Here is a 15,030-nt window from a genome sequence, read left to right on the forward strand (position 1 = left end):
CTTGTGGTTAATTCTTGCCATTGTTCTTTCATTTAAAAAGAGTAAAAAAGTTGAAATCAAAGGTAGAAAGAACTTAACCTGCATGTCATTTTTATTCAGTGTGCATTTTTTTAGATTAGTTGATTATGTTTAGAAATAAATAATTTCATTGATTTTCTTTATTCAGCCTTTCTGGTTGTCCACGAGCAAAGAAAAGTGGGATTAGAATAGTACAAAGTAAAGAAGACAAGGAAGATCAAGAGCCAATTAGGTAAGTATGGACAGCTATATATGATTTAATCAACTATGTCGGTTTTCTTCTTATAGTTGAATGATACTGCTCTCCCATATGTATGCGTTTTGGTCTTTTTTAAGCTTATGTATCTATATAATTAGGGTTATCTTGTTCAATTTCTTATCGTATAATTCTACCAAATAATAAACAAGAGAGTTACCCAGTACAAGCTAGAAGAAACTTGTTTTAGTAAAGAAGTGTATCATATTGGAATGTTATCCAGTAACACAATGTATTCACATATTTTTCATGCCTGGTCATGAGACGGAATATTTTTTATGTACAAATGTTTGTGCATCATGTGTTGACATCTCCATCACCACACACACATACACCATTTTTATATGTCCAGGAAGGAGTTTTATAATGTAGCAATTGCAAAAGCACCATTAAAAATACAGTGAGAAAGATAAATATTGAAAATAGGACGATGTTTCTTTTGGTAGAGACTTCAGGTGACAGAATACTGAAAATTAAATTACATTGATACTGTAATTTTTAGAGCAATCCTAATTATTAGGGCAACGCTGTGATTCAGAATGAATCCTGAATGTGACGCTAAATAACATTCGGGCATCACATTCATGGAGCCTCTTTTCACTTACCAGAAACATCTTACTATACAAATTGTTCTAAAGAACATCACGTGAACTCCAATTTGAAGCTCAAGAAGTCATCCTGGGAAAAGCAGGGTGTCATGTGCACACACAGGAGAAAAAATGGGGGGGGGGGTTTACAGTAAAATAGACCTTGATGGACTGGGTTCAACGTTCTACCTTCAAATCAGTGCGTTTGATGATGGATTACCCAGCTGAACTGTTTGGAGGGCCAAAAGGGAAATAAATGTGTATATATCTTCACAGTCATTGCTATCCGATTTCATTGTAGTTCAGATATGCTTTTTTAGAATTCTTCATCTGTTCCCATGTTTCCTTGGACCTCATTCAGTCAATTTGTTTGTTCTATATCTTTCATTTCTTTTATCTTATTTCAACATGATGAATGTTAAATTTGAGATAGACGTCTATAAAAATTTAAATATCTACATACAATTTCCCAGTTTAGTTAGTCCTTCTCTCTCAATAAGTAATTTATTGTTCTATATAAGCTTCTTTTTAATTGTACAAATAAATGTAATGCCTTATTAGTTATGTCTCTTCCTGTGTCTTTTTTCGGTTCCTAAGCAATGTTGTCCCACCATCCCATATTTAATAGGGAATGTCACCCCACTACTTTTTCAGTTTTCTTATACTTTATTTCTGTCCTGCATCATTTATAATACACCCGCTATGTCCTAAGGGAATATCTGACTCTTATTACAAAGAAAAGCTATGCTTATTTGTCCTGGCTAGGAATCCAGAAGGTTGCAAAAAGAGAAATAATGGTCCTGTCACCATTACATCCTTAGTCCAATCATGATTTTAACAGAATGAAGAAAAGTTGTTTTATGGCAACAGTGGAAGAAGTAGTTGGTGTTTGCAGCAAAAGAGGATTTTCTACACGAAGGACTCTGTCATGGATTTTTGCTCCAAATCTAGTGTTTCACTTGGTCTTCCTAAGGGTTAACCTCTTACTACCCAACTTTCCCAACCATTCACAGTGAGAACCAACCAATCATCACTCCAGAGCCACAGCTGATGTGTCTTCTGTTTTTTTCCACCTGGGATTCCTTTGATTTCAATTTTTGTTAAATCTTTGGTTATTTTGTCAAGATCAGGAGTTACGTTCTTCTCAATAACTGCCTCCTCCTCCTGTCTGGTTTGCCTATGCTCAGAGTCTCTTTGGCTGCCATATTACATGCCAGAGTTTTAGTGTCAGCCTACCTCCTCAAGGGAAGTTGTTTTTCATCGCTGCTTAACTTTCCTCTATTTAAAATCTATCAGCATCTTTGTATGACTTCAGTACAGTAACCCTGGCCGAGCAACAATAATATCATTAATTGTTTAATTTAATTGAAAGAGAAGGGTGGTTTTTTTCATTAAAGGTTTCACTGAATTTCTTTGCCCAGTTTCTGCCTACATTTTCTAGTGCGTTGTTACGGGGTACTACTTGAAGATTTTGACGCTCCTACTTCTGATGTGGGAATGCAAAACAATGAAATATTCTGAGTCAATAAATGTATAGCCATCAGCATTAGGTACCTAGAAAGCTATATCACAGTGATGATGGAACATGGGAATGGCTGCTGTCTATTTTCCCTCCGTTTCTTAGCAGAGTACAGTTGGGTAAGCTGAAAAAAAGGAACACGCTGTGCCAAAATATTCTTCACGAGTTATGAAAGGGAGAAGAATAACAGAAATGTGGTGATGGCTCATCAACCATATGGGCAATAGCAATAGCAGTAGACTTATATACCGCTTCATAGGCCTTTCCGCCCTCTCTAAGCGGTTTACAGAGTCAGCATATTGCCCCCAACAATCTGGGTCCTCATTTTACCCACCTCGGAAGGATGGAAGGCTGAGTCAACCCTGAGCCGGTGGGATTTGAACCGCTGACCTGCTGATCTAGCAGTAGCCTGCAGTGCTGCATTTAACCACTGCGCCACCTTGGCTCTAGGTGAATGCACTTAGGGTGAATGGGCACTTAGGTGAATGATGCTTTCAGAATGGAAAGCTGCTGCAGCGATGTTTTCTTCTCTTATTCAGCTTCCATTCATTCCATTCATTTCTCCAGTATAGGAGTTTCGTTTTTAGCTCCCATAAAAGACCCTTGGTAAAGAATAGATGGAGAGAACATGGCATACAAAACATTATTGACAATGCTGCGTAGTCTCTGAGCACATGGTCATAATACAGTGCTATGACAAAATATCAGTTTAGTATCTTCCTTCATAATTTCCCCAGGGCTTTTGAGATATCAGCCACTGACTGGACACAGCTGGAGGAATGACCAAAAAAATGAAGACAAAGATGAACAGGGCAAGGATGATTGTCATTCAGATTTTGCAGGCAGTGACTACTGGAATCTGCAAGAACACAGCAGAAGGGCTTTAAACAAGCAAAGTATTAAAATGGGGGAGGTCATGTTAAAGTTAGCTCAAGTTTCACTTAGAGTAAGGTTGACTTATCTGACTTTGGAGATTCCGACCATCTAAAGGACTGGCCAGCAAAGTATCAACAAGGAATTTTGGGGAAGGATGCCATCTCTCTCACTCTTCTTTACTCTACAACCAGTCAATCTATTCCATCTCTTTATAGATACTTGATGCTTATAGGTTTGCACGGTCGTGTGCTATTTGCTGGAAGCAGGTGGAGTCTGAGAAGCAACACGGTTGTTTTGCCAATGGGCCAGCCTAACCAGAGTCAATCTTCTACTAGTGCTTTGGCCCAGTCACTTTCTCACGCAAAAGGTAGAAGAAAGAAAGAAATACTTGGAATAGTAAAAGTGAGACTATATATTTCCCAAGTAAGCATTCCAAGTCGAGTATTTGTAGGGACAAGCTAACTCCGATTGTCACTTCCTGTGCTGAGGGCGCAGTCTCATAGTGGACTGAGTACCCCTTGTACAAGCAAGGAGCTATCCATGTCGGTGGAGTGCTGATTCATTAATATTATATTTGTTGTCTGCTTATTTATAAAAGCAGTTATAGACTTGACATTCCCTATTGAATATCCAAAAAAATAAAAATAAAAAAATCTACATTTGCTGTAAGTGAAAAATCTGGATATTATTACTAACTACACTAGCATGCTTATTTATTATTTTTTAAATCAAATTTAGAAACCCCCCGTTTTCCTCACAGAAGGACTCTTGCGTTTACTGCCTATTATTCAGAAAGGAACAAATTTGCTTCCACTGTAACAGATCTTTCTCAGATTGGTGGTGCAACATTCCAGTATATGTACATTGCTAGTTTATTGAGGTTATTTCTTAATTCCATGAACATCTTTTACATTTGCGTTGCATTTCTTGGTTGGTGTTCTTATTGTTTTGTTTTGTTTTTAAACCATAAAGCATGATTGTTCTTTTTTTTATGTGAGATTTATTTTGACTTTGTTGTAGAGGCTGCCAGGTATATGATGGCAAGACAGTAAAGTTAATTTCATCTATCTGCTATCCAGATGTCCAGTCCCTGGTTGTGACGGTCAGGGTCACATAACTGGGAAATATGCATCTCACCGTAGTGCATCCGGGTGCCCTCTTGCTACTAAAAGGCAAAAAGATGGGTACCTGAATGGCTCCCAGTTTTCTTGGAAGTCAGTGAAGACGGAAGGTATGTCGTGTCCAACCCCAGGATGTGATGGCTCTGGACATGTCAGTGGTAGCTTCCTTACACATAGGAGGTGAGTAATGGCATTATCTCTCAGTCCGTCTGTCTTTCTAGCCATCCGTCATCCATCTGTCTATTATTCCTACGTGAAGTTTTAATAAGCATTAATCCTGTTGGTTATAGTATGCATGAATTATAATAATGTTTTAATAGCTGTTATTTTGTGAGGTATAAGTTGATCAAGAGTTCCAGATAAGTTGATAAAAATTGCACAACTTTAAACCTGTGGTTCTTTCAGGAGATTTAATGCTGAATCTATCATCATAATAATATCCTACCCCTGGTATTGTTTACATATAAGAAACTGACAATAAATTTCCATATTGTGAGCTTTTCATCTGATACACTCTAATGTTTATTAAAATCCCATTCACTTCAACTAAGACACAGATTTATGAACAATAACATCTATACTCTTTTCCATTTTGAATTGAAAGTCCTATCTTCTTTGTAAAGCTGCTTCTGGATGAATAGAAGCAAGAGAATCTGCTACGGAATGTGATTTTGCCCCCAATCTTTTCAAATGTACTCACTGAACAAAAGAATAGGATATTTAAGAATCCCTGTGTTTAGGAAGATGCTCAGGCTTGGGAAATTATTCATATTTTTCTTTTTTCTTTTAAAGGAACATAAGTCATTTCCAAGATAATCTGGAGTGAATTGGCAGCAGATTGTCGATCATTCTAAATCATAACTATTAGTACTTTCTTCTACACTCTATACAATTGTATAGAAAAGAACCCTACAAATATAAAATAAACAATAAAGAGTGCTTACACTATATGTTCCCATCATGCTATCATCTTTCAAAGTAAACAACATTGTTCAAATTGCAAAAAGAAAAATGCAGTAATAAGCAGAAAAAAATAAATTGGAGGTAAAACAAAAGAAGAGAAATACTAAATAAATCTAGTTTATACCAGGATTATTCATTATACTTCTAAATATTTTCTATCCTTGCAAACCATTCTTGATCCATCCCACCCATCCATCATTTCCTTTATTGCCTTTTGTTCCCTAATCACCATTTCTTGATTCAGTTTTAACTTTCTCGGTCTCCCCTTTCCTCTCTACCCAGGCATTCTTCCTTTATGTGTTTGTTTTGTCACTTCAATCTTATTAATTCACTATATTAACCACACCACCTGAGCATCCTTATTTTGTTCTGGTCATTCTTTTTTGTAATTAACATTCATACATGCAGTGTCTAAATGCTTGATCCTACCCCTTCTCTCTTTACCACAGGCATCTCTTAAGCCACCTATGCTCACTAACACATCTCTAGAATCTAGTATTCTAGAATCTTTAGAATACTGTACTCCTTCCAGCATTCAGCTTCATCCAAAATGATTTCCTTACTTTTATTCTTGCTTTCATTCCCTCTACTGAAGGCATCTTTTTAGCTGTTTTCATCCACTCAACAAATGCTGCTTAATTTCCGTTAAAAGTAATCTGCATTTATTCTGCTACTTTTATTCTTAAGTATTTATCATTTGATTACACTCTTTGCTTTGTCTATGTAGGTCACAATATATCTTTCTCTTATCTTCATATTTTGCAGCATTTTTGTATATGCGATTTTTTCCCCTCACCCACAACCTCTTTCAGCCAAGCATCTTTTTTCAACATGTCCTATTAGTTGCAACTCCACATGTTTCTTTGACAGTCTAAAACATAATTATTGACTCTGTTCCAATATCCACCCCATTCTTCCCTTCAGCCATTTCCCAGTCATTCAGTCTGGAGATTAATCTATTACTTTTGGCCCAGCGGTTAAGGAATCAGGTTAGTCCCACGTTGGACTTAAAGGCCAGCTGTGTGATTTTGGGCTATATTACTTTCTCCCTCAGCCCAACCCACCTTATAGGGTTATTGATGGGAAAGTAGGAGGAGGGAAATATATTAGGTATGTTCTCTGCTGTGAGTTATTTATAAAAATAATAAAGGGAGAATATAAATAAATAAATAAAATATATGCCTTGTACTGTATGTTTCCTTTTCTATAGTCTTCTTTCAGATTTGTTCTTTCAATTTTCTTCTGTGTTCGATTTTAACCAAGATCCACCTTAAAACTACCAATAAATAGTCCATTCCATGTTCTGAACCTCTCATCACATTTATATCTTGATTAATTCTCTTAATCTTTTAGTTTTTAGATTCATATATGTACAGATCTTTTACTAAGCAAATAGACACAACAAATGGTGTTCCATATTTACTGAACTATATGCCTTTGTTTATTAGTTAAAATGTAAATTTCTGTTGTATTGGTCCAAAAATGTACTAGACATTTTCAGAACCAATCCAGTGTCGAAAGCAGTAGACTATATGTCCCTGCATTTAAACCAGTTAATTGGCCGGATGGTATTAAGGAAATGAAATCAAGTTATTATCAAGTGGGTAAAATAAGTATAAACTATATACACATCACTTCTTTAAGATAAGGATTAAGCTATTAATTCACATGCTTTGGAAATATATGATTTAGAGATAGTTTCAATAAGCCTACTATTACTTTTATTTTTATGGCAAATATTTTTCTAATTATTGTTGGAGCAGACTATAGGTTACTTTGATTGATCCTAGAAAAACTAAGAGGGTTGCAACAATTGATGATTGGGAGCCTACAGGGAGAACAAAGAGTAAAAAATAATCCATATATCCCAGAAAAAAATAGTAAACTGTTTCCATGTCATTTCCCCCCCCCAAAAAAAAAACAGACGTTGAGGGTGATTTCATAGATCCTTCATGTTTTCATTTTTATTTAGACTAGGTTTATCTCATCTCAGAACATTATTGATGAACCTGGCTGCTGTTATTACATTTCACCGCTTGAAAATAAGGCATTTTTCCCATAACAGTAACTGTTATTCTAAGTACCAGATACATTTTAATGGCAAAATTATAGTAACATCAATATTTCAATTTTAATATTTCATTTTTATATCCTAGAATACCTGTAAGTTAGCTTCCATGTAATGAAGAGTATAAAAATAGTGCATCAGATATCAGTGACGTGCAGTGAGCTTCATGGCCAGTGAGGCAAGTGTGAAAGCCCCACCGAAACCCCGGCGCCACGTCCGCCATAGAGCGGGACTGGGACCTGTTCTATGGTGGACGGCGCTGGGACTTTAAAGCCCTGTCGCCGGGACGCGACAGGGCCCCGGCAGCAGGGCTTTAAAGTCCCGGCACCGTCCGCCATAGAGCAGGTCCCAGTCCCACAGCACTGGGACTTTAAAGTCCTGCTGCCGGGGCCCTGCCTCCACTTTAAAGCCCTGCCGCCAGGGCCTGAGCAGCCGTGATTCCCCCCGCCCCAGCCAGCCAGCTCACCCAGCCCATTCCTCCCCCTGCCACCGCTGAGTCCAACAGGCCAAGCGTCTCACGTTTATGGTGGACATAAATGCGAGATGCCTGGCCTGTTGGACACAGCGTCGAGAATGTCGCTACCGCGCTCCGCCACCTCGCCCCCCTAAAAGAAATACACACACAAAAACACAAATTCCTCACAATAAAAAAATACAAATTAAATTACAATCTTTTTGAACCCCTCCCTCCCTCCGTCCGATCCACATACCTTTTCCAGCTGTGGATTTCAACTCTCCTCTTGTCTGCCCGCCATGATGAAAATGTAAAAAATTAAATAAAAAAGCAACTTACTTAGGCAAGGCATGATTTGTTGCTCCCAGATTAGGAGGCGGGAGAATCACATGCCTCCTTTGCATAAGGAATTTTTCGCCTTTTAACCCTTGCTTAAGTCTGAGCAAGGGTTAAAAGGTGAAAAATTCCTTATGCAATGGAGGCCCATAGTTCTCTCGCCTCCCCCTACAGTTAGCACTAAGCAGACTCAGAGTCACTGTGACTGTGAAGTCTGGCAGCAACTACCTTAGTCTTTTTAATTATTTTAAAAATTCTTTTCCTCATGACACTGGTGAGGCCCCGCCTCCCCTGACTGCAGGTCCCTGTCAGATATTATATGAAAACATATTAATGTCTCTGAACAAAACTAAATATTTTTCTTAGCTGGTATTTTTCCCAGTTAATGTTTATATTATAGTGAATGTATCTCTTGTATATGCAAATATGAGCTATAGAATATTAAATATAAAAGATTGAAGGCCTCTGAGAAGAATTCCTTTTCCTTTTCAAAAAGCAGTATCTTAGTGGTAGTTGGAAGAGATTTTCTTCTAATGCTGTTTCCATGGTAGCTTTAGCTGACAGATTCACAATCAAAGGCCAATTAATAGTTCTTTCCTTGCTTATTGTCTGCAGTCTATCAGGATGCCCCAGAGCTACATCGGCAATGAAGAGAGCAAAGCTGTCGGGAGAACAAATGCTTACAATAAAGCAGCGGGCTAGTAATGGTAAATAGTAAATGCTTCTGAAATTAAATGACTTTGAAACCTTATTTCATGATGATGGGATGAATTTACTCATAATGATAATATTATAGAGTCCTTTAAGCAGGTTTTTAGTCCTTCTCAAGAAGTCATCAGAGTACAGTATGTGAAGCTGCTATTGCTGTGACACCTACATCCTCACTACTCCGTGTTCCTCTTCTGGTCTGGACTGAAGTAGTAAAACAAACTCTCAGCTGGAGGCTTTTTCTGGCCCCATTTTCTCCAGAAGCAAATCTCACTGGGCCCAAGAAATTATATAAAAATGTACCTGCATTTCATTCTAAATTCTTTAGGCTAACAAGAGGCACTAATTTCATCTCTATCTAGTTTGATAGTGTATTTAATTGCCATAGCAATTTTATTATGTAATTTACTATTTATATTTTTTCCAAGGACCACTTTGAGGTAATTCTTATCCCAAAATATTTAGGAGAAATATTTAAACAAAAACAATTTGATAATTTTGACATGCTGTGTGTTCAAATTTGTTAAACGAAACTATTTTAGAGTAGTTAAAATAATACATCAATAAGAAATTAAGATTATTCCTTTTTCAAATTTTAAAAAAAGAAAAAAGAAAGTTCTAAAAGGTATAGAACAGGGGTCCTCAAACTGCAGCCCGTGGGCCGTGTGCAGACCAAAGCCATTCATCTGGCCCACAGAGGACCACAAGGTTGCCACGCCCACATTGCCCCGCCCACCCTTCAACTGAGCACAGGACTTACTTTCGCGAGCCCCGCAGGCTGGAACTGAAAGGTAAGGCCAACAATTTTGGCCTGCAGACATTCTGGAGGCAGAGGAGGTGTAAAACAGGGTGCACAGACACCCCAGGGGGTCAAAAATGGGTGAAAATGGACCAGTTTTGCCCAAAAAATGAGCCGTTTTTGCCTGTTTTTGGCCTGAAGAATGCTTCTGGAGTGGGTGTGTGTGAAAGATGGGGCACACAGACGCTCCAGGAAGCAAAACAAAACTGGCAAAAATGGCCTGTTTTTCACCTTCCCCCCCTCCAGAAGATAGATAAAGAGATATAGATAGACAGAGAGAGAGGGAGGGAGAGAGAAAAAGAGAGACAGAGTGACAGAGAGAGATTTCTCAAGGTCCTTGGGGCTGAGAAGAATTGCTGCAAAACTGAGTTTCCTGAAGTGGACCACTAGACTCCTAAACAACTGAAAAAAACAATCTAGTAAAAAGAAAAGGCAACCAAAAGAGCAACATGCAAACAAAAGCAAATAAAACACCCCCAGGAGCAAAAGAAATTAAAGATTAATTTGTGTGCATTGTTCAGTGGACTGTTAAATTGGCCATGCCCACCTAATCACATGACCTAGCCATGGCCACACAGTCACATGACCACCTCGCCATGCCCATGGTCCCCCAACAGTCTGACCGTGAATTGGCCCCCTGTTTAAAAAGTCTGAGGACCCCTGGGAAAAAAAGAAAAGATTTCCATTAAAAACCAAGGACTATTCGATTTTCCCCTGGTTTCCCTGGTCAGATAAATGGTTGCAAGTGTCTCCCAATACTCCTTTTTCTATTGGATTTCATGTGCAATCATAGGATTAAGCCCTAGTTGCTTATATTGAAGAAATGCCCTCTGTCATGAATTTGCCAGATCCATCTAGAATAACATTTCTACATTTCTGCACTGCTTAGACTCCATGAGGGTCAGAATTGATTGGAGTCTAGTAGAATGGATATAACTAGAATAATCCTTAAGTATAATGCTTGGAGTTTGATCTAAGTATCAACTCTTCCTATAGAATTAGTGTTATTCATACATGAGTATAGAAAAGCGTCACTTTTATCTAAACTAAGAGGGAAATAGAAGAGGATGAATGAAAGAAAAATGTCGAATTCCCTTATTTCTTAAACTCATTGAACAAACAACAGGCTAGGTAAAAAACAGACACCATAGCAGTCTGTGAAGACCCTTAACCCTAAACAACTCGTAGGCGCAAGGAGATGATGCAGTCTCCCACACCTGCAGAGTACAATTGTCCTGCTGCTTTCTCAGTATTCTGTGATATTCCAGGTGACGTGGTTTCCTTCCACCTTAATGGGTTTTATTTCCATAAACTTCTTACTTTGACTTTCTCCTTTTGCTTAAACAGGAATAGAAAATGACGAAGAAATTAAACAGTTAGATGAAGAAATAAAAGAGCTAAATGAATCCAACTCCCAGATGGAAGCTGATATGATTAAACTTCGAACTCAGGTAACAGTTTTACAAAGCCTTAAATTCAGTGTGTTTCAAAAAAAGACAGACAGATGTGGGCACACAGACATACAACAGATGCCCAACCAGACCTCACACAGCATGTGTAAATGGGATGGCCCTGTAAAAAAAAAAATACAACTTTTTGCATCTTGCCTTCTAGCCCCCTGAAAAGCTTTCCAGCTGGGGAGATGCTTCTAAACCTACTTGCCAAATATCATTTCCCACTCTTTCTTCAGTGGGAGCATGACTGGGTTTCATGACTGAAGTCCATTAGAAGCACTCTGGATGCAACCTAATGTTATTCAGCTAAAATAATTGTTTGCTTCTAAATTGTCATGTTTTACATTGTGCAATCCTGTGTTCTTTTAGATTACCACCATGGAAAGCAACCTGAAGACAATAGAAGAAGAAAACAAAGTAATTGAACAACAAAATGAGTCTCTCCTTCATGAATTGGCCAATTTGAGCCAATCTTTAATTCATAGTCTAGCTAATATCCAGCTACCGCATATGGTAAGTGATTGAAGGCTCAGATAAGGAATTAGGCAGTCTTCTTCACCTCATACAGTAGATGTCTTTTTGTTTTTATGTTTATGACTCCTCGAGCAGATGGAGATTTGCGATATCATCCCTGAAACCATAGAGATAAATTTAACTGCTTAAAAAGAAATGGTGGGCCAAATCCGATGTCTCCTGTAAAATTAAGTAAGCTTTAAACTAGGCCTTTTTAAATGTATGAAGAAAAGATGTCATTGTGCTGTGATAGTTTATTTTGCATATATGAATGTACAAAAAAGCAATTAGAAGTTGTATATGAACTACTATTTAATATCTCGTAGGAACCAATCAATGAACAAAATTTTGATGCTTACGTGACCACTTTGACGGACATGTATACAAATCAAGATCGTTATCAGAGTCCAGAAAATAAAGCCCTCCTGGAAAATATAAAGCAGGCTGTGAGAGGAATTCAGGTGTGAACAGCTGCTATAGTGGTGAAAATTCGTACCTTTAAAAAAATAAAGATGATGCCTCTTGTTTTTTGCTGCTGTAATTTACCAGAAAGTGTTATATATATTTCTTTCTGTTTAAAACAGTGTTATGCTCACAAGACTTCATAATAATTTTATGTCTTGCTTTGAAAATAGTAATTGCCGAATAGTTTTTTGAATACATTCACATTTTGTACGTTTTCATATAAGCTGACATAGTGTGATATGCCATGTAATGTTTATAGCTGCTAATGTATGCACATTTTGGGGGTAAATATATTTCTGAAGAGGTAAGCTGATCAAAATAAAGAGTGTAAATTCTTTTTAATGCTTTAGTGATTAAATGTTTTAGTATTTTGAACTGAAATGGACAAAAAGAAAAAAAAAAAGGGAAAAAATGCTTTGAATGACAATGTTGCAGTCTCCAGCCACTTTTTAAACACTCATTTATCCCATTGCTGGAAGATTTTATGGGATTTAAAAAATACATTTTGTGTGCATATTGTTTCATAGCAAGAATTGGTTGCAAAAATGCTTTATTTTTTACAATGCCTGAAAATATTGTGTGACTTTTGTTTTCAGAAGATGGTATGTGGTGGGGGCAATAAAAAGGGGGGGTTTTAAAAATTTTAAAAAGGGCATGAATTAGATGTGAAATGTAAAAGGAGCAATTTATTGTAAGACAACATCAAGCCATGGAAATTTGACAGAAGATTCAAAGCAGCTTAAACAGCACTTTTTAATTAACTTCTAAGCATTACTTGGTATGAATATGGAAACTTCCACAATGACAGGAACTCTGATCAGAGGTGGACTACGGGAAGATTTCGACTTTACTTTTCAAAGTCACTTTGGATTCAACATCCTTTATCTCTCCAGAACTCTTAAGAGTGTCCATCTGAGTTATCTGTTAATGCAATGTAGTTCGTCATTTCATAACTTCACTCTTTCCTTTTTCGGGCAAAACACAATTGTTTAAAATAAAGCTTGCCTGTAAAAAAGAAAATGTTTTCATTTGGGAACTAATTTCCAAACATTGTCATAACAGCAGTTGCTGACCAGGATTCATTGCTACTGTACCTAGGAAATGGAATCTGATAGTTTCACTTTCTTCCCTTTTCACTGTTTACGTTCTGCTTTTTGGTTGGAGTACAATCATTCATAAGTGTAGCATTTCCATATGCTATCTATTTGTTCTACTGTTACCTATTGCAAAAAAACGAATGCAATCAAAAAAAATTAATGTAACTAAATATACTTTGGCACTTTTTTGCTTTAAATTGCATCATTTCAAGCTAAAAACGTATTGTACTTTTTAAATTTGATTGTTATTTCTTCAAAATAACTGCACTAAATGTATGCATAAGACCACTTTTCTTGAGACATTTTTGTTTCTAATTTAATAGTAGTAATTCAGATGGTGTGTTGTGTTTGTCGGATGTTGAATTAATTTCAATTTGATAGCATATCTTTTCCTTCCATGTCTTGATGTTATGCAGAAAAGTACAAGAGTACTTTAAAAAATTTTGTTATGAAAAAAGATGGGTTTTGTAAAAAAATAATAATAATAAAATAAAATATTTTTAGCAGAACAGGACTTACAGGGTCATTGTCCCCACAATGTGCCAGTTGACTATTTGCACTTACCTTGCCCTATATATCCATACGGAGGTGTGCAATTTCTTGTGTCATTAGGTTTGTGACACTAAATTTGAACAAATTAGAATGGAAGCCAGTGTGGCTAATCCAATATTATTGCTAAGGGGAGACTACAGGGATCTCACAACAAATATTCTGATACAATACTCAACCTCGGTATATATATATGTATAAATATATGTATATCCCAGCGGCACTTTATACTATACACTGTACAAAAAGCTGACAGTTTTCCACGAGGACTTTAATAACTAGCTGGGAGAAGATGATGTAATTATTTTGGGGCTCTGCAGTATCTTCTTCTTCTCTGTACAGTGCCCTCCTTTCTGTTGTGCTATTAGTTGTAGCTGCCACGCTCAGAATTGCCTTTTTGAGAGCTGAAGCAAGGTGCTTGAGATTCACCTCCTCCTGCCATACCTGTCGTCCTTTGGCCTCTCATTCTCCATAACGGCATATGCATTTTCCCACTGCATTGTGTCTGCAGCTTCTTTGCCAATATAGTAATGCTTTCCGTAGAGTAATAGATAGTATCAGTTTTGGATTCTTATTGTTATCACCTATGTACAAGGGAAAAGGGATTTTAAGCACAAATCCGCGCTCCTCATCTAATGTTGGTACATAATATCAAATCAAAAGTTTATCTGTGACTATTATATAGGGATCACAAAGGTGTCACATATTAGAATGCTGACATTTCATCTGAAATTATTGTGAGTCATCAGAGTTTATTTATTCTAACTTATTGTTCAATTTCATTTCTAAGTTTAATTTAAGTGATCATTTATTAAGACAGAATTTTGTATAAACTACTTATTGTGCTCTCTGTGGAACTGAGGTTTGATTTATTTTTGTACTACACGGCATGGGTTTGTTGACATTTTAATTTTGCTATAAATGTGTGAAATCACAAGTTGCTGTGATAACTTCATTTTTAAATTGTGAAATTTGTACAAATTTTGTCATGCTGGATGTGAACACATCTTACTCTAAATAAATAAATAAAATGTGTTGCCACATTTGTAGCACAGCTGTTCTCTGGTTAATTGTTACCTTTTATATGTTCCCCATAAAATAGCAATGCCTGTATGCCATGGCCCCCTTTTTTCATTTTCATCACTGAAATGAATTATTATTTTTTTATTGTTTAATCCACTCCTTCCTAAGCATAACTGCTTTTTTTTAAAAAGGCCATTAAAAACCACCCTTTTTAGTCAATAAAA

At 36.9% G+C, this 15,030-nt stretch overlaps 1 protein-coding gene across 9 annotated transcripts in view; it reads left to right on the forward strand.

The window, feature by feature from the left end:
* Positions 1–14,828, forward strand: part of MYT1L (myelin transcription factor 1 like) — a 105,601-nt gene extending 90,773 nt beyond the window's left edge. For 8 of the 9 annotated variants that reach the window (XM_087702780.1, XM_087702781.1, XM_087702777.1 and 5 more), the window contains 6 exons: positions 167–250; positions 4,336–4,557; positions 8,814–8,905; positions 11,053–11,156; positions 11,529–11,672; positions 11,999–14,828. In XM_087702780.1, the coding sequence (XP_087558906.1) occupies positions 167–250; positions 4,336–4,557; positions 8,814–8,905; positions 11,053–11,156; positions 11,529–11,672; positions 11,999–12,139 (787 nt within the window). In that variant the 3' untranslated portion in view covers positions 12,140–14,828. Of the gene's footprint in view, positions 1–166; positions 251–4,335; positions 4,558–8,813; positions 8,906–11,052; positions 11,157–11,528; positions 11,865–11,998 lie in introns of all 9 variants that reach the window. The other variant, XR_015695202.1, reaches the window with a different exon arrangement.
* Positions 14,829–15,030: the final 202 nt, after the last annotated feature.

This window comes from Thamnophis sirtalis, unplaced genomic scaffold, assembly GCF_051295495.1.
Source record: "Thamnophis sirtalis isolate CommonGarterSnake01/CBP01778 unplaced genomic scaffold, rThaSir2_p1.2 scaffold_16, whole genome shotgun sequence".
NCBI classification, from domain to species: Eukaryota; Metazoa; Chordata; class Lepidosauria; order Squamata; family Natricidae; genus Thamnophis; species Thamnophis sirtalis.